The sequence below is a fragment of the Diabrotica virgifera genome, chromosome 1, assembly GCF_917563875.1.
Source record: "Diabrotica virgifera virgifera chromosome 1, PGI_DIABVI_V3a".
In the NCBI taxonomy this organism is placed as follows: Eukaryota; Metazoa; Arthropoda; class Insecta; order Coleoptera; family Chrysomelidae; genus Diabrotica; species Diabrotica virgifera.
In genome coordinates, this window is record NC_065443.1 from 316,114,341 (window position 1) to 316,133,348 (window position 19,008).

General features: G+C 31.5%; 2 protein-coding genes across 2 annotated transcripts in view; one reads left to right on the top strand and one right to left on the bottom strand.

Annotated features, from left to right (window-relative positions):
• Window positions 1-19,008, top strand: part of LOC126879253 (cuticle protein 6-like) — a 189,263-nt gene that overhangs the window by 120,762 nt on the left and 49,493 nt on the right. The gene's annotated exons all lie outside the window — the stretch shown is intronic.
• LOC126879255 (E3 ubiquitin-protein ligase RMND5A) overlaps window positions 1-19,008 on the bottom strand; it is a 41,534-nt gene that overhangs the window by 3,179 nt on the left and 19,347 nt on the right. The window contains exons 3-5 of the mRNA XM_050642325.1: window positions 18,116-18,423; window positions 10,736-11,004; window positions 5,875-6,029 (exon numbers count right to left, since the gene is read on the bottom strand). Of these exons, the coding sequence (XP_050498282.1) occupies window positions 5,875-6,029; window positions 10,736-11,004; window positions 18,116-18,423 (732 nt within the window). The remainder of the gene's footprint in view (window positions 1-5,874; window positions 6,030-10,735; window positions 11,005-18,115; window positions 18,424-19,008) is intronic.

Below are 19,008 nucleotides of genomic sequence, written 5' to 3' on the forward strand. Positions count from 1 at the left end.
CTTCGGGCGGCCAGTATCGATTCTCAACTAAATAACCTGATAGAGTGGATGTCATAGCAACATCTGCTAAAGACAAGTGTAAGTTTGACTTTTAATAAAATTAAAAATATTATAAAAAATAAAACTATTGGGGCCAATCTTCTTGTAACACCTTCGTGGTCTTCTTTGCTCCGGCAATTTGTTAGTTTGCAAATTTTAGAAACCACGAATGTTTTACCAGAGGATTGGTCCCAATAGTTTTATTTTTATATTATTTTTGATTTTATTAAAAGTAAAACTTAAACTTATATTTTAAACAGTTTAATTGTATTTTCATTTAAATATTAAGCTAATTTAAATTTAAATTTAATTTAAAGAATAACAAGCTGAAAATGCGAGCATTATCATAACGAAAACTTTGTTTATTTACGTATTTTAATTCATAACATGGAAAATTGCTACATATTATGAAAAGTTGTTTAGAATTAAAAATTAGGTTTTAATGTGCAATTATATCATACTAATTTAAATGTTGTGAACTATAAAGGTACTTTACTCTTGATCGAAATTCATATTTTTTATATACCTCGTATAAATTTAATAAAATTTGACATATGATGGTTGCATCATAAATCTTAGACCATGAAGAGCTTTTTATGAAGAATTTCTTCGTCAAATTAAAAATAAAAGAGTTATAAATGAAAATTTGGTATCCATAATTTGAGAAAAATCTTCAAATATTTTTTCCATTAGAAGGATGTAATTGTATATTATATCAGCAGACCATAATTTTTTATTCCAAACAACATTTCATATAGTCGGTTCGCTAAACTCAGACACAACTGGCTAGTGATTTTAGTCAGTAATTTTGCCAATTTGGCAAAAAAATCATTACTAAATAGTTATTAATTACTAAATAATTAGTATAGTAACACAACATTGCTGTTGTGAAAATTGTAAAATCCGAAAATTGTAAAAAATTATTGCTTGAAAATTTTCTCGGCTAAGATCCATTTTTCGACCGACTTGCTAATTTCAAAAATTCACTGTATCTACACGGCTTGTATCACAATAAAACTCTGGATTTATGTCAACAAAAGATTTAGTCCTGTCGCCAGGGGGAGTGCAACGGCCTCCTTAATTCAGATGAACTTACCCAAGTTTTTTTTATGTATTTTGACCCGTAGAACACGAATTTTTTGGGTAATAACAGTTGATCCGGATGTCGATAAGGTTGTTATAAACAAAGAACTTGAGGAATTACATAACAGCGATTTTTCGCAAAACAAAATATTTTTTTGTATTTTTTGGGTAATTCTCAACAAAAAATGGTCTTACAATTTTTTTCGTAGGATGCAGTTTCGTAGTTATTTCGTTTTTTCCGAGATGGAACTTTCAAAAAATCGAAAAAGTGCAATTTTTGAACCCGAATGCTTACTGCATTTGAAAGTTCAAGTCAAATTCTATCGGTTTTGATTATTTGCATTGCTAAAAATTAAGTTTTCATTTGTTAAACAAAGCCATAAACACATAGTGTATCCCGTGTTCAATGCATGCGTTTTAATGTACGTAACCTAGGTAGAAATTATCTGTATGCGCGCCTACTCGTTAGATTTCAAATGAGAAATGCATTGAAAGCATCATTCAATCACTATGTGTTTATAGCTTTGTTTAACAATAAAAAAAGAATGTGTGTGTACTTTGTACGCACGTAAGAAGTTATACTTCTATTATTAATGATTTAAAAGAAATTAATATACGTTTTATTTATATTTTATTTAAATAATAAACTAATTTATACTTACTACTTCTCAAACATTTTTATTAAAACAGTGCCAAAAATTAAAATAATAAAAGAATAAAACACACACAAAAACATTAAAAATGCCACAAATGATTTCTGAACATTAATTGTCGGAAAAATTTTTAACTAAATACGTATTTTCTGAAAAAAAATTATATAATAAATATACTTACAATCGTAAAATGTATAAAAAAAAGAATGTGTGTGTACTTTGTACGCACGTAAGAAGTTATACTTCTATTATTCGCGGTGTGCAAGTACTTGGAAGGGAAACGAGAAACGATCGTGCGCGAGTCGCGGAGAAATATTGCAACTATCTTAAATAATTCATATTGTCAATTGAAATTGTCAAATTGACGTATATTTCATACCTTCTGTCATTGAAGCAGAAAAATTATATATTGCTCCACAATATTGATATGATATGCAATTATTATATAAAGGTAAATTTAATTAATTGTATTTTGAGTGCAGTACTGCATTTTAATAACTAATTTTATTTACTACATACAATTGTTCACGTTTTCATAACATAACCTGAATCTTGTTTTTTCTTCTTACTATTATTTTGGACTATGGCCTTGACAATTATCCAGTAACCAGGACTAATATAATTGGCCAGTATAATTAAAAGTGCGAATAAAAGTACAGAGCGTAGAAATAGGGGTCGCTTTGCCGAACTTGCACGGTCCCAATATGATTATATGATTATAAACGAAATTAATATACTTTTTATTTATATTTTATTTAAATATTAAATTAATTTATACTTACTACTTCTCAAACATTTTTATTAAAACAGTGCCAAAAATTAAAATAATAAAAAAATAAAACACACACAAACACACTAAAAATGCCACAACTGATTTCTGAACATTAATTGTCGGAAAAATTTTTAACTAAATACGTATTTTCTGAAAATAAAATTATATAATAAATATACTTACAATCATAAAATGTATAAAAAAAAATAAAAAAATAAAAGTTTCTATTGGGATTCGAACCAACTTACCACGCGGCTGGTATTTGCGTTGTATTGGGATTCTCTCGCATTAAAACTGCGCCACAGAGACAGCTTGTCATTATGTGCGAAGATCGTCTAACTAAACAGATTAACCTTTTGACATTTTTAACTTATGTAAATTAAATTATTTTGATTTTGAATTGAAATGATTTAGAATTGAAAAAATACAACAAAACATAGAGTAAGAAGACAATATATTATGTAAATATAAATATAAATTATGTAAATAAAAGTATTACATACTACTTATGTATTTTGGTAGGTTCAAGGTAGGTATCGGAGCCCGTATAACGACTAATAAATTTCGCAATCACTTGCGTCGTGCAAAGTGGCTATGTTCAAATATCATAACAAAATTTGATCAACTATTTATAAAACACTTACCAGTGAAAGATTCTTTAGCTTTGAATAAGCGAGATCTGCGGCACTCATACTAGGCACAGTTTGATGAGCTTTCACATTGGCATGAAACAATCATCTCTTCTATGTAAATAAGTCCAAAAATATAATATGAAAACTATTTAAAAAGGCAGTATAACCATTAACTAACTTTTTGTTTGTTGTTTCTCTTCCTACAAATTTTAAAACGCAACAAGCATACATTATAACCAAACGCAGTCCCACAGCTGTGCCACAGCTGCCATATTGGATAATTTTTGTCATGTCATTTGAACATCCAATCAGAACAAAGTTATAATGCGCATGCGCCCGGTCGCTAGGTTTTCCCATATAAAATTTCACCGTCATTACGCCCGTAAAGAAGTATAACTTCAAAAATAAAAGTTTCTATTGAGGTTTGAACCAGCTTACCAGCGCGGTTGGTACTGGTGTTCATTCGCCTTAAACGCTTCGCCACGGAGACAATGTGTCATTATGTGCGAAGATCGACTAACTAAACGGATTAACCTTTTGACATTTTTGAATTAAATGAAATTATTTTAATTTTGAATTGAAATGATTTAGAATTGAAAAAATACAACAAAACATAGAGTAAGAAAACAATATATTAGGTGAATATTGATAGAAATTTTGATGGTAATCAAATTATGTAAATAAAAGTATTACATACTATGTATTTTGGTAGGTTCAAATAGGTAGGTACCTATGATACATTTACAATTATTACGTACCTGTTGCTTTTAAAAACTATTTAAAAGTCACTACAAATATAAACTTTTTTGTTTCTGTCCTCACAACAATAAAACTAATATATTATACAACATTTGTTTACCTTCATATTGAACAATTATTTATTATTGACAGATCATTTCAACATCCAATCAGAGCCCGATAACGACTAATACTATACTGTCGGTGTGCGCATGCGCGCAGATTAATATAAATTCACCCTCAATCTCAATCGCGCCTAAATAAGTATAACTTCAAAAATTAATTTTTCGCAATGAAAGTAATCAAAACCGATAGAATTTGACTTGAACTTTCAAATGCGGTAAGCAGAATTGCTATTTTATTTTTCAATCAAAAGTTATTCGGGTTCAAAAATTGCCATTTTTCGATTTTTTTGAAAGTTCAACCGCGTTTATGTCAAAAACTATGCAACCTACGAAAAAACTTGTAAAAACATTTTTTGCTTAGAATGACCCAAAAAATACAAAAAAATGTTTTGTTTTGCCAAAACTCGCTGTTATGTGATTCCTCAAAATCTTTGTTTATAACAATCTCATCGACATCCGGATCGACTGTTACCCAAAAAATTCGTGTTCTACGGGTCAAAATACATAAAAAAAAGGAATGTGTGTGTACTTTGTACGCACGTAAGAAGTTATACTTCTATTATATGATTTCAACGAAATTAATATACTTGAAACAGTTTATTTATATTTTATTTAAATATTAAACTAATTTTAATACTTACTACTTTTCAAAAATCTTTATTAAAACAGTACCAAAAATTAAAAAAATAAAAGAATAAAATACACACAAACACATTGAAAAATGCCACAAATGATTTTTGAACAATAATTGTCGGAAAAAATTTTAACTAAATACGTATTTTCTGAAAAAAAATTATATAATAAATAAACTTACAATCACAAAATGTATAAAAAAAAACAAAAAAATTCTATTGGGGTTCGAACCCGCTTATGTTTGCGCAGTTAGTATTGGAATTCATTCATCTTACACTTCTACCCACGGAGACACCTGCATCATGTGGGAAGATCGACGAACTAAACGGTTTAAACTTTTGGCAGCTCTGAATTTAACCAAATTATTTTAATTTTTGTAGAATATTGAAATATTAAAATACAACAAAACAGAGTAAGAAAACAATATATTAGGTGAATATTGATATAAATTTTGATGGTAATCAAATTATGTAAATCAAAGCATTACATGCTATTTTGATAGGTTCATTTTAAATTTTCCAAATAGGTAGGTACTTACCTATGTAATTTTTATTAGGATACCGAAACATTTACAACTATGACGTACCTGTCGCTTTTAAAAACTATTTAAAGTCACTACAATTATAAACTTGCTTTTTTCTCTGCCATCACAACAATAAAGACTAATATACACAACATTTGTTGATCCATAATCTCCATCAATTAATCTCCACCCAATAAGATCCTGTATAACGTTTGAGCGACTAAATATACTATATACTGTCATATATAACGATAATTGACTAATATACTGTCGGTATGAGCATGCGCCAGGGGATGTAAAAATTCACCCTCGTGCCTAAAGAAGTATAACTTCAAAAAAACTTGGGTAAGTCCATCTGAATTAAGGAGGCCATTGTACCCTCACTGGCGACAGGACTAATTGAGGTTGAGGTTATATTTGTGTCGGAAGGTTTTATTGGTGGGGCGCCCTCTAAGCGGCTATATGCAAAACTAAACCTCGAATGAAAGTTCACATTTACATAGTCGTGTTTGCATCACATTTCTAATTTTTGGCGAACAATTAAAAATCCAATTGACTCACAAACAATGCCGAAGTTGAGATAATGAATAAAGGAAAGCAAAAATGCGTGATTATTGTTTGAACTATTCTCTCTCGTGCATAAAGATGAATTATAGTAGGAAAATTATATACTTACTTATTTCCATTGCACAATTTGTTTAATGCATCACGTGATATCACATGTCCGCAGATCAATTTCATTGGCGGGTTGAACTGCGTCGATTGTTGTCTTAAAATCGGACAAGCAAACATCGAATGATATTTGTTTTCGTTACCTAAGTCGATTTCGATCTGAAATTTAAAATTTAATCGATAAATATACTGTCGTTCATTATTTATAGAATTTGACAAATAAAAGAAGATATCAAACACAATTACTGATTAAATATTTCCCAAATACTTTCGCTTTCAAAGCATCATCAGGGGCATTTCGTCAGAAAAAGGAAGATATCCCAGAATGTCATAGACATTTATTTAAAATTAACAACACAAATAACACACTGGACAAAGGAAAAACTTCTTCTTGGGTGCCGTCTCCGCTTCGAAGGTTGGCAATCATTAGAGCGATTGTTACTATTGAGACAGCGGCTCTAAATAATTAGTTGTCCAAACCATTCCCTAAGGTTCTTCAGCCATGAGTTACGTCTCTTTCCTATGTATCGTTTTCCCTGGATTTTTCCTTGCATAATGACCTGGAGTAATAGATAATTATCTCCTCTCACAACATGTCTCATATATCTCAGTGTTCTTCAGAGAAGCCTCTTCATTCTTGTAAATGTGCTTCTGGCCTGTTCGATTCTGATTGGTATTGCTTGAGAGCTGTCATACTACTACTACTATCGGTTTACAGCGTTCTCTGACGCCTTCCGACTCCTAACCGCCATTCTTCCCTGTTTAACCATAGACCTGGAGGGATTTCTCTTTCCTCTAGTTCTTTTTCAATGCCCTGCCTCCAGCTTCTTCTCGGCCTTCCTCTTTTTCTTCTCTCTTGTGGTGTCCATGCCAAAATCTGTTTAGGGCTCCTGTCATCTGGCATTCTCTGTACATGGCCGTACCATACCAGTTGTTTTGTTTTTATGTCATCAATTATTGTATGTGTTACTCCCATCATTTCTCGTATTCTCTCGTTCGGTATCCGATCTCTTCTTGATTTGCCTGCTGCTCTTCTCCAGAAGTCCATTTCTGTTACCAGTAACATTTTCTGAGCTCTTTGTTTCAGTGGCCAAACTTCACTGCCATATGTGATTATACTTTTAAGTATGCTATTGTGTATGAGCTGTTTGTTCGCTTTAGATATTGTCTGGTCCCACAGAATGCCGTTCATCATGGATATGGCTTTTCTACCCTGTATGTTTCTGGCTTTTATAGCAGCGTCGAGTGTTCCATCTTGAGTTATCTTCATGCCCAGGTACTTGTATTCATCGCAGTGTTTAATTTCTACCCCATCGTCTAATGTAATGGACTGCTTTGTTCCTCCAATACACATGGCTTCAGTTTTCTTAATGTTGACTTCCAGACCCCATTTGTTATATTCTTCTATTAGCTTCCGCGTCATGTAACTTAAGTCGTCATGATCTTGAGCAATCAGAATTTGGTCATCAGCGAAACATAAAGTGTATAGTGTTGTGTCGTCATTGAGAGGGATTCCCATGCCATTACATTTTCTTTTCCACAGCTTGAGTGCTTGTTCCAGATAAATTTTAACAAGGGTAGGCGAAATACAACAACCCTGCTTCAATCCTTTCGTGATCTTAAATCCCTCAGACATCCTTGATCCAGTTTTAATGTTTGCAGTCATTTCATTATACAGACTTTGGACTGCTTTGATAAGACCATGTTTAATGTTGGTTTGATGTAGGGTTGACCATAGTTTACTGAGGGGCACACTGTCATATGCTTTTTGTAAGTCTACGTATACCAGGTGAACTTCTTTATTGACGGCTGTTTTTTTCTAAATAACTTGCGTAATAGAGTACAGGTGGTCTACTGTGGACCGCCCAGCTCTAAAGCCAGCTTGTTCCTCTGCTTCGTAATCTCTATAGTCATTTTCTATTTTGTTCTTAATAAGTTTCCCATACATCCTACTTATTGTGCTATTTACCGCAACTTCTCTGTAATTTTCACATTGATCCTTGCTGCCCTTTTTGTGGATTGTTGACATGATAGATAATTTCCATTCTTTTGGTAATTCGGCACCATTTAAGCAATCTTGGAAGAGTTTTCTTAGCTGTTCTTGGAGTTTGTCTGTGCCGGCTTTCACTAATTCTGCAGGTATGTCACCAGGACCAGGAGATTTTCCAGTTTTCAGGGATTTGGTTATTTCTTCCATCTCTGATTTACTTATTTGTAATGGTGATGAATTTATATGTATACCTATCGTGTTATCTTCTATGTTAACAAATTCTGGTCTTTGTTCTGTTAGTAATTTTTTGAAATATTCTTCCCATTTTTCCGTTGTTATTGGTGATATTTTTTTTCTCATGATCATCTTTCAGTGCGTCACAGTTTTTCGATTTTTTCTAACGCATTAAATTGTATGTGACAGAAAAATAGGCACGTCGGTGATTACATTTCGTCGGTGAAATTTATAACATTTATTCTAGTTATTCTAGTTGTCTATAGATGGCGTCATAATAAAAAAAATATTTTTTTTAATTAGATAATAATATTACAAATATAATCTGTATAATTTATAAGACTATACAAATCAAAGAAAATACCATTTTATAAATGCAAGAAACACATTTGATTTGTTTTTATTCCAAATTGAAAATAAAATGTGACAACTGTCAGATTTAACTAAAATGTCATGTTAGAATAAATGTCATAAATGTGTATTATCACGGACTTACCCTTTTTCCTATCATTTGTTACGCACTGAAAAATGCTCATGAAAAGGAAAATATAACGTCTTTTTTCTTATTAGTTCTCATATTTTTAATTAATCTCCAAATCTCTCTACTTCTTCTACCTCCTATGTAAGTATTGATTTTTTGGCAGTTCTTTTCTCATGATTCGTTCTTTTTTTGAGTTATCTTCTTTCTTACTTTGGCTTGGGCTTCTTTGTAAATTATTTTATCGTTGTCTGTTTTTGTTGATAGGAAGGTTTGGTATTTCCGACGTTTATCTGTAATTTCCTTTTCTACTTCTTCATCCCACCAGTACGGTTTTATTCCTTTATGGTTTTCGTCAAATTTCCCCAGTGCTTCTTCTGCTGCCAAATGAATGGACTTTTTGATGTGTTCGTAGTGTTCTTCGGTATTTTCAAAACTACCACTTTCTAATTTTTCGTCTAAACGTTTTTTATACAATAGCTTTACACTATCATGGTTTAGACTGTATAGATTGTACCGTACTTGTTTTATTAACTTATTAATTATTGAGAGCTGTCATTGTTTTCATTAATGGTTGTACCTAGGTATTTAAATTCTAAGACTCTTTCAATAGGCTGATTCTGTCATATATATCACGAATGTCGTGAGTTGTCTTTGTTATTATCATATATAATTCGTCTTGCTTATGTTAAGCCATAGTCCATATTCTTCACCTACCGCGACCACTTTATTAAGCAGTACCTGTAGGTATTCATGCGATTCGGCTAAAAAAACTGTATCATCAGCGTATCTTAGGTTATTTATGATCACGCCATTAATTCTAATGCCTACGTTTTATTCATACATTGCCTTAGTTAATATATCTTCCGAGTATACATATATTAAATAATATCGCTGAAAGTATACATCCTTGTCGAACACCTCTTTGTATTTCTATTTCTTCTGATGTTATATCTTCTATTCTCACTACTGCTTTTTGGACATGGTATAAGTTTGAAATTATTCTAATATCTCTGAGGTCTAATCTTCTTTTTTCTAATGCTTCAATCAGTTGGTCATGTTTAACCCTAAAGGACAAACAGATTAAAATAATTGAACGGAGCTATATTGTTAGGCAACATTAAGGTCCAATGTACAATAATAATCAGGTGGCAATTAGTATGTTAGTTTAAGACAAATTTATGAATCAGAAAAAATAATTAGGATAAAGGAACTTTTCAATTCATATTCTGCAAGTACCGTAAAATTAAATTAAACATTTCTCATTTCAAACATTTAAAAAATGTGTCAAGAAACTAATGGTGAAGTGGACATTGAACCATTCATGAAAATTGTATATAAAAAAATTAATAGAAATACTTATGTACAGTCCGTACAGTATAAATACCGTTACACGTCATTACCTACGTCAGAGATCTAAGTTGACATTGTTACCAAAGTATAAAAAATCCTGAATCCATTTTATATCAAATATATCACATATTTATTGACGAAGTGGATTATACAACAAAACAAATTAATATTCAATGTAAATAAAAAAAATCGAAAAAGAAAACGAGAATTCAGTAATAATCTTACATTAAAGTAAATAACAAAACAATAAATATAATAAAGCAAATACTTATAGTTATAGTAAATAATAATAACAAATCTGAAGTAACAATACAGCAACTGTCAAATAAGAGTTACCAATTTATGCCATAATGTCTTCTTTGTTCGAATTCAGTTAGAGTGTAATCCCAACAAGTGTGCTTTATAAAAACGCTTTATATTCTACCTATACAAGTGAAACTAATTATTAGTTAAAATAAATAAAACAAGGGTATGTTTCTTTAAATTTACATTAATAGAAATCTTCGAATATTATTTCTACGCGTAACATATGTCTAGTGGCTGTAATTGATATGTACTCGGCTAAACGATTCTAAAATGGAACAGACCTACCACTTAAATATTTCGTGTTGGTATCATGTGACGTCACGTGGTAAGACACGGATGCCGAGCAACGGTATCTACATTGTACGGACTGTAGTCCTTTATATTTATAAATAGGACCTCTATCTGGCAGCTACACACAGTGTTGCCACATCTAATACGACGGGTTGTTCAAATAAAGATGGCCATGCCTAAGACGTTAAACATTAGTTCGGTTTATACACTTACCGGTAATTCGTCTTTACCGTTCCAGATGCCAGTAACCTGTCGCTGCATCATAACCTGTTTAATATTGAGCAAAGCGGGAATGGCAGTGCAGCCGGCGTTGATGCAAGTGGTCAGAGGACTGTTGACGCATACGCCGAGAAGCTGGCAAGCTTCGCGCAGAAACAACTCGCAGATTTCTATCCACAGTTCTTGGTCTAAAAGGCAACTATATGGTGAACTATTTATTCCGTTGGGGACATACAGAAGCATCCCCATCAACGTTTGGATTTCTAAAAGGTATTTTTATTATTATACATATTCAGCCCTATTCTGTAACTTTTAACAAAATCGAATAGAAATGGGCAAGTCGAATCGTAATTACCCGAAAATCGGAATGTTTGATATCTATCGCATCATTTTCGTGTTTGGATTGGCATTCTGTAACTCACATTGTTTATTGTATTTTATTTATCAACGGGCAAGCCCAATTACAATTAATGTTAACCGATAAATTCATAACACTGACTATATCTACGGTTACAATACAAAAAGTTAATCTGTATTATTATACAATGCAATACAAAAAGTTATCTACAGTCGGAAAAATGAAAGAATACCCATGAACGATCATATCAAGCACACATTTTAGATTTGCTGCCTTTTTCTATAAATAACAAACGAGAAAGATATATTATTAAGTGTTGTCTACTAACCAAAAACGTTATCCAAGACTTACGCAGTTACATATTTATAATTGACAGAGTGAGACGGCGATACAACTGTTCAACGTAGTTATATTAATTTAGTAGAAAATTTAAACTCACACTTGACTATTTCTGTACTTCTAATGTCATTCTTAGAAAAACATTCAACTTCAGTAGAGATAATGATTGTATAAACTACTATTCGAGTAACCGTGCTGGTCAACTATAATCTGACAGATTCGATTTCTGTCACTTTGACAGTGAAATTTGGTTAGGTTCGGTAGAGTTTATAAATTTTAATAATCAGTCGTATTTACTTGAATAAACTCAGTTCTTTTAAGAGCTATTTTGATAGTATATTGTATTTTTAGTTTGGTAAATATTTATTTTATTTAAATACGTCAATAAAATTTGTAATGACAACAAATAGGGTAGTCAGGACAGCGAGAGACAGTTCCCCAATAGGAAGACGATCAGTGGGAAGACCACGAAAACGATGGAACGACAACTTACTAGAGGCACATTGAAAAAACAGACAGAGTCATGTCTATACAAAAAGAAGAAGAAAAAGAAGAAGAATAATAAAATTTGTAAGTACTCATCTGTCAGTATGGTTAACTTCTGTCTAATTTCAGGCTAATTCAATATGCAGATGATCTAGCCCTCATAACAGTTGGTGAAGATATAAATAATCTTATAAGATTAACTAATATATGTCTTACTCACATAACTCAATGGTTAACAGAAAATAAACTACCCTTGTCCCATGGTAAATCCTCTGCAGTAATCTTTAACAAAAAGAAAAACATCATCAATAATATTCCGTTAAAAATAGAGGGAGAGATAATTCCTATTAGAGAATCAATTAAATATTTAGGGACAATATTCAATAATCGACTTAACTGGATTGAAAATATTAAACGTATCGAAACACAAGCTCAAAAAGGTTTGAATATAATGAGGGCAATATGTGGAACCTGGTGGGGAGCAAACCCCCATACAGTCTCATTAATTTATAAAGGAATCGTAAGACCCCATTTGGATTATTCATGTGCAATATTAAAACCCTGTAGTAAGTCCCCACTCTTAATATTAGATAAAATTCAGTTTAAAGCTTTACGAATCATCACGGGCTGTATGAGATCTACCCCCACTAATGCTTTGCTAGCAGAAAGTGGAGAAATTTCATTAGATGCAAGAAGGAAAATACTGTGCGCTAAGTTCTATCTGAAAATCCTAACTGATCTGAAAAATCCACTGAACGAAATCCTGTCAGAGTTGGGAACCAAAGTAAATTATAAAATAGGATTTTGGAAATCACAAGAGCCACCATATTTGATTGAAATCAAAAATAATTTTGACAAATACCTCATTAATCTATATAAAGAGAATATTAAATCCTGCTTTCAGATCGAACTGAATTATCTTACGGGAACATTTCAGACAATTTTCTCAACCCACAAAAAAATGGAAATCTATACTCATCAGGAATTTCTTAATGAATTTTCAGCTTCATATGGAAATTATACATGGGTATTTACAGACGGTTCTTTAGATCCCGAGTCGAGGACAGTAGGTTTTGGGGTACACATACCTTCAATCAATTATAACTATGCATCCAGATTACATGAGCACACTCAAATATGCACTGCAGAAATTATTGCAATTAACAAGGCAGTATCTGTTTGTATTGAAAAAAATATTAAAGAAGCAATAATTTTTTCAGATGCTAAAAGTGCTATCCAAAAATTACATAACACCACCTGGGGGACAAACAACCATATTGTAAACCTAACTAAAAGACTTATTATTGAGTCAATGGAAGCAGGATTTAATATAATCTTAGCTTGGATTCCAGGCCATACTGGAGTAAAGGGGAATACAGAGGCTGATAAATTGGCAAATATAGGCAAGACTTTAAATGTTCCTGCAGACATTAAAATAGATAAATTTGACTTTTTGCCTTTTATTAAACAAAAAATTGTAAACGAGTTTAAAGTTGAATGGACAAAGCAGTTTAAAACTAAAGGGAAATGGTATCAACAATGCCAAAGTGATTTTTCTATAAACCCTTGGTTCCACAAATTCACATTTGTGGATCGAAGGCACTTAACATCTATTATTAGAATGCGAACGGGCCATTGTCACACACCAGACCATTTGTTTAAAATTAATTGTAGTGATACTCCTTTTTGTGAATGTGGACAGATAGGAAGTATAACTCATATGTTACTTGAATGCCCAATTAACAAAACAAATCAATTTGACCTGTATCAGGAACTAGTTAATATAGGAAGTCCAACCCCTATTTCAATACAAAATCTCTTACATAATATTAATGACCAAACCTTAAGAAAGATCAATCAATTTTTAACAATATTTCAAATTAAAATATAAAATAAAAATAGTTATTTGAAAATCATATCACAATGAATTTAAAGAAGGGAATATGGAAAAATCCAGACCCTTTGAAAAGAGGATTCCCTTCCAGTTAGTCTAAATACGAGGACTGGCCAAGTACCTAAGAGGTGGAGGCCATGAAACTACAAGAAGAAGAAGAAGTTAACTTCTGTCTATGAGTTCGCCAAACGTGTACATATTACTCTGACTTTTCAATTATGAAATTGCAGATTAGTATATTTTTACGAATGTATATTTATTTGCAGATAATGTCTAGAAAATGATCTGGATACCTAATGATCTGAATTCATTAAGTTTACTTTCATTTTAAATCACTTAATGCAGCTGACATAAACATTTTTTTAATTCCTGTTGCTATTTCCGTCCACTGGCAACTTTAACATGAAGAAATTCATAATACTATATGTATTTGCTTACTCATTATTTTGTATTATTAATCTATTATCAAATTTATTTTATTTATTGAGCGTATGGCTCTATCACAGTTTTTGTATAAAAATAAAGATCACAATAAAATATAATTAAATATAGAAGGTATAAGTAGAGCCAAATGTCAAATTCTACACAAACTATTAAAAGATAACGATATTGATCTGGTCGCATTACAAGAAACGCATACAGAAAACGAATTTCAATTGAATTCAAGAGGAAAAATCCCCGGCTATGATCTACTGGGTGCTACCTACGACAGAGCCTACGGTATAGCAACTTACGTACGTACAGACATAGAAAATGCAGCCTTGATTTCTACTTCTACCAAGAATTATTATTATTATCAAATAATTAATTACGATAATAATAGTAACACATTTATCACCAATAAATATATATTATCAGAAAAAGAATAACATCACGAACATTTTTTGACACATTCTTACGCAGCGAAAAATCGTACGGTGGGGTAGTAGTCACATTCATTTATTTTCAGTATGAACTTGGCTTAGACTAGAAATTTTTGACTTGATTCGTATGCATATCATCGATGACGCATGGGTATTCTTTCATTTTTCCGACTGTATATCTATTACTCAAGCCAAGAGTACACAAAACCTGACGCAAGAATGAGCCAAAGGTTGCAAAAAAATCTATGTTATCATATTGATTGGCTACTCTGGCAGTTCTTGAAATGAAGTTGTGAAATACATAGTTAGTGCGATGTATAGGGTAATGGAAACTAGCTACAGATCTGGTAGGTCTAGATGGAACATGTATATTCATTTTATTGAGCCAAGAAGAAGCAGTAGCGCTTCCATGCTGAATATTGTAAAAAGTAATAAGATCTCTCTTCTTATAATGCATAGAAATGGGTGGCATATTTAATGTAGCAAATAAATCTGTATCATTGTAGTTGTCCAAGATGTTTAATTTGTGAGCAATCTGTTTAAGAGGATGGGTACGTATTTTCGGCTGCAATGCTATTCAAATGGGGATTTGTTTTTTTTTCGAATCCTGAGAAAACTATAGGTATGGTATTTTTGAAAAATTTAATCGCAGAATTAAAGATTACGTTATTAGCGAGGGCCGAAAGTCACTGAGAACTTCTATAATGTACTTACTTAAGCCGTCCTCTTGTACTTTACGGTGTCGAGGTACTTCTATAATGTTTATTTTAATAAGTTACAGGGGTGAAAAACTAAGAGAAAATTTAGTGTGATTTTTAATTTCAAATGTCTCCTTCAAAATAAACTTTTTATTTATTCTAATGGACTTTCGGCCCTCGGTAATAATTTAGTCTTTCATTCAGCGTTCAAATTTTTCAAAAATACTTATTAGTTTTCTCAGGATTCGAAAAAAAAACGAACACAATGTCGGTGGTAATATTTTCCAAATCTATCTTTGTCATACAACGCACTTAGTCGAATAGAATATTGTCAGCATATTGTCAGTTAGACAGTGACAATCAGTGACAATTTTAATGACATGGCATCGGGAATATTTTGAGTTGTTGATTAAATAATATTGATATATAGTGTATTTGATAAATAATTGATTTGAGACGTGAACTTAATAAAAAGTTATTTATTGTGTATTATTTGTGGAAGATCCAAGCAGAGAATACATCAGGATAATATATATTCAGTGATCAGTATTTTGTTGTTAAAGATGTTCAAAATTGTAAGCGTTCCATAGTAACACGATATTATTTAAAAATCACTTTCACACTTTTCCTCTTTTCTCGATTGAGTATTGGTTTTTGTTGTAAATATAATTTATTACAATCACTGAATACATAGTTAGTAAAAAAATTATCACATTTATTAACTGAATGAATAATTTGCAAGTATACAAACAACAATTAAATAACTTGGTAATATAAAAGCTCTTTCCGTATAGATTATAATTCCAGAAGCCGATGGAAATTGAATAAACAGTTTAGCAACAATTGAATTGTTAATTAAAAAATTACGCTCGCTATGGTAACCACAATAATTACGATACATAAGAATAAATATAATTTTTGTATCAAAAGACACTGTACCTATGTAATGTACTTTACAGAATTGAAATTGAACTTTTTAAGCGGCCTCAAGAATATTTTAAAATTATAAACAATTTTATGGCTTATAAACAAATAGAATATCTCGGGAAATATTAAATTAAATTAAGTCATGAAAACGGTATTGGAAAAAAAGCGGCAGGACGCTTCTTTTAAAAGAAAAAACTTTTAATTGTGATGAGCGGTTCCTGAGATACAACCAGTCAAAGTTGACCGGCATTTATGGCAAAGATATAACAGTAGTATCATAATTTTTGAACCATCACCTTTTTATTTTTGTCCTCTTCCTCCTCACCAATTTTCATATCTGTAAAATAGTCATAACATATATTATTATAATAAAAACTATCGATATTACGAGTAAAAATTGCCAAAAATAGCAAAATTCCAATCAAAATTTAGGTTGAAGAAAATGTAATCTCAATGTTCAAAATCGGTATACGTTAAAAAATGCATTTTCTCGGCTTCCCATGGAGCAATTTTCTTCATTATTTTTTGTTCCCAAGTAACTCGAGTAGAGCCATCTAACTAACGCATTATTAAATGTCAGATTTGCTTTTGTTTTGTTTTTTTTTTTTTCTTCCTTATTGGCTTTGGATTACTTGATCCATTCAGCCACGATAGATAATAAATTACTGTTTGCTACAATATTCCAAATATAATACATTGCATTACATAATACATTAGGTACATGTGCGCACATATAATACTTATGCACGCACATACATACATACATATGTAGAAGTGGAAACATTTAATTGACCAGTAGGTATACTCCTCATTCATGGCCCTAACCAACTTAAATTAATTTACAAATAATTAAATCGACAAAAAAAAAACTACATGCTAATACTAAATACTAATACTAAATGCTAATAAATATATGTTTTTTTTTACACAGCGATAAGGCTTCAACCCGGATCAACCCCGCGGAGGTTTACACCCTCTTTGTGTTTTTAATTTTTTTTTTCTCTTTTTTATTTTTTTATAATTTATTATACTTTTTTTTATTTATTTAATTTTTTTTTTATAATAAATTAATTTATTTATTATAAACATTTTTTAAATTTGTTTAAATAAAGATTGTTTAAATAATTACACAGCTTTCAAATGAGATTATTTGTGTTTTTAATGTTAAAAGGTACACTTGTAATAAGTTTATCTAAAAAAAGTCTACAACTGGAAAAAATATGTAGTTTTCTTTTCTTATAAATAAATTAATCTATTATAACAAAACAAAAGCAATTTTGACATTTAATAATGCGTTAGTTAGATGGCTCTACTCGAGTTACTTGGGAACAAAAAAATAATGGAAAAAATTGCTCCATGAGAAGCCGAGAAAATGCATTTTTTTAACGTATACGTATACGTGTTTTTCACAAAACACGATTTTCGGGCGTCATTTTGTTTATAAACAAAGTAGCACACTATCTGCGGACTTTGCATACCTATATTATTAAGATATACAATCATAAGATTCGATTCCAGCAATAAAATGGCTAGTAAATAACTTTTTCTTGTATTTTGCTAATTAGCCCAGAGTACATACCATTTCCTACAAATTTTGATAGGGGGGGAGGCAAGCATTATATAAACAATACATTATATATGCAAACATAATACAAAACTGATCTATTTTTTGTAAATTTCAGTCATTTTCAGGGTCAGGGGGGGCAAATGCCCCCCTGACCCTATCAAATGACGCCCCTGCTCATTTGAATTCGATTTGTAGTTACAGAATATGCCTAATTGTTATAAATATAATAGAAAAAGACTTACCTTTTTCATGTCGATACATGAATTTACTGAAATGTAACCTAGCATAGCAAATCGCATCTGTCTGGTATACCGGACCTTTACGTAGAATTTCAATATACTTCAATCTGTGCAGCATGAACTCTAAAGAGGAATTTTGAGCCTCCAAATTTTCGTGGTGTACCGTCGCCCACGCCAGAGCCGGCTCCAAATCTTTCATCTTTAATCTTTCCAAGATGTGATTGATTTCGGTGAAGGGTTCTTTCTCGTGCGTCTCTGGCGTAATGGAGCTTTCCTGGGCGAGTTGGTCAGCTACATCGTGCATGCCTTGTCTAAAAATATTCAGGTTAGTAAATAGTTTAGTAAACTCTCCTCTTTAGATGTTAACAAAGGGCCTGGACCAGATGGACTACCTACTTTCTTCTTAAAAAAATACTACTTTAATATTTCCAGACCTTTGTACCACATTTAAAGCCCATCTTTAAATCTGGTGCAAAACCTGTGTAACCAACTATGGTCCCATCAGTACACTCAGTGCAATTTGAAGACCTTTGTATCACATTTTCGAGCTCTCCCTTAAAACCGAAATGTTCCCTGACTACTGGAAAGAGAGCTTTCTAAAACCCATCTTTAAATCTGGTGACAAAACCTGTGTAATCAAGTATCGTCCCATCAGTATACTCAGTGCTATCTCCAAAGTATTTGAAAGTGTCATATGTGACATTCTAACCCCTCTACTTGAAACCCCACTAGTCCAACATTTTCCTAGACGAATGAAAGCAGAATGTGACTGCATATTGTAGAATCCTTTTCGCTTTCTATATTCGTCATCTCTATGCCTTATAAATTGTAAAAGGCAGAGATTTAGGATGTTAACAGAAAGGGATCCTAATAACGAAAGTTTCAGATTTAAATTA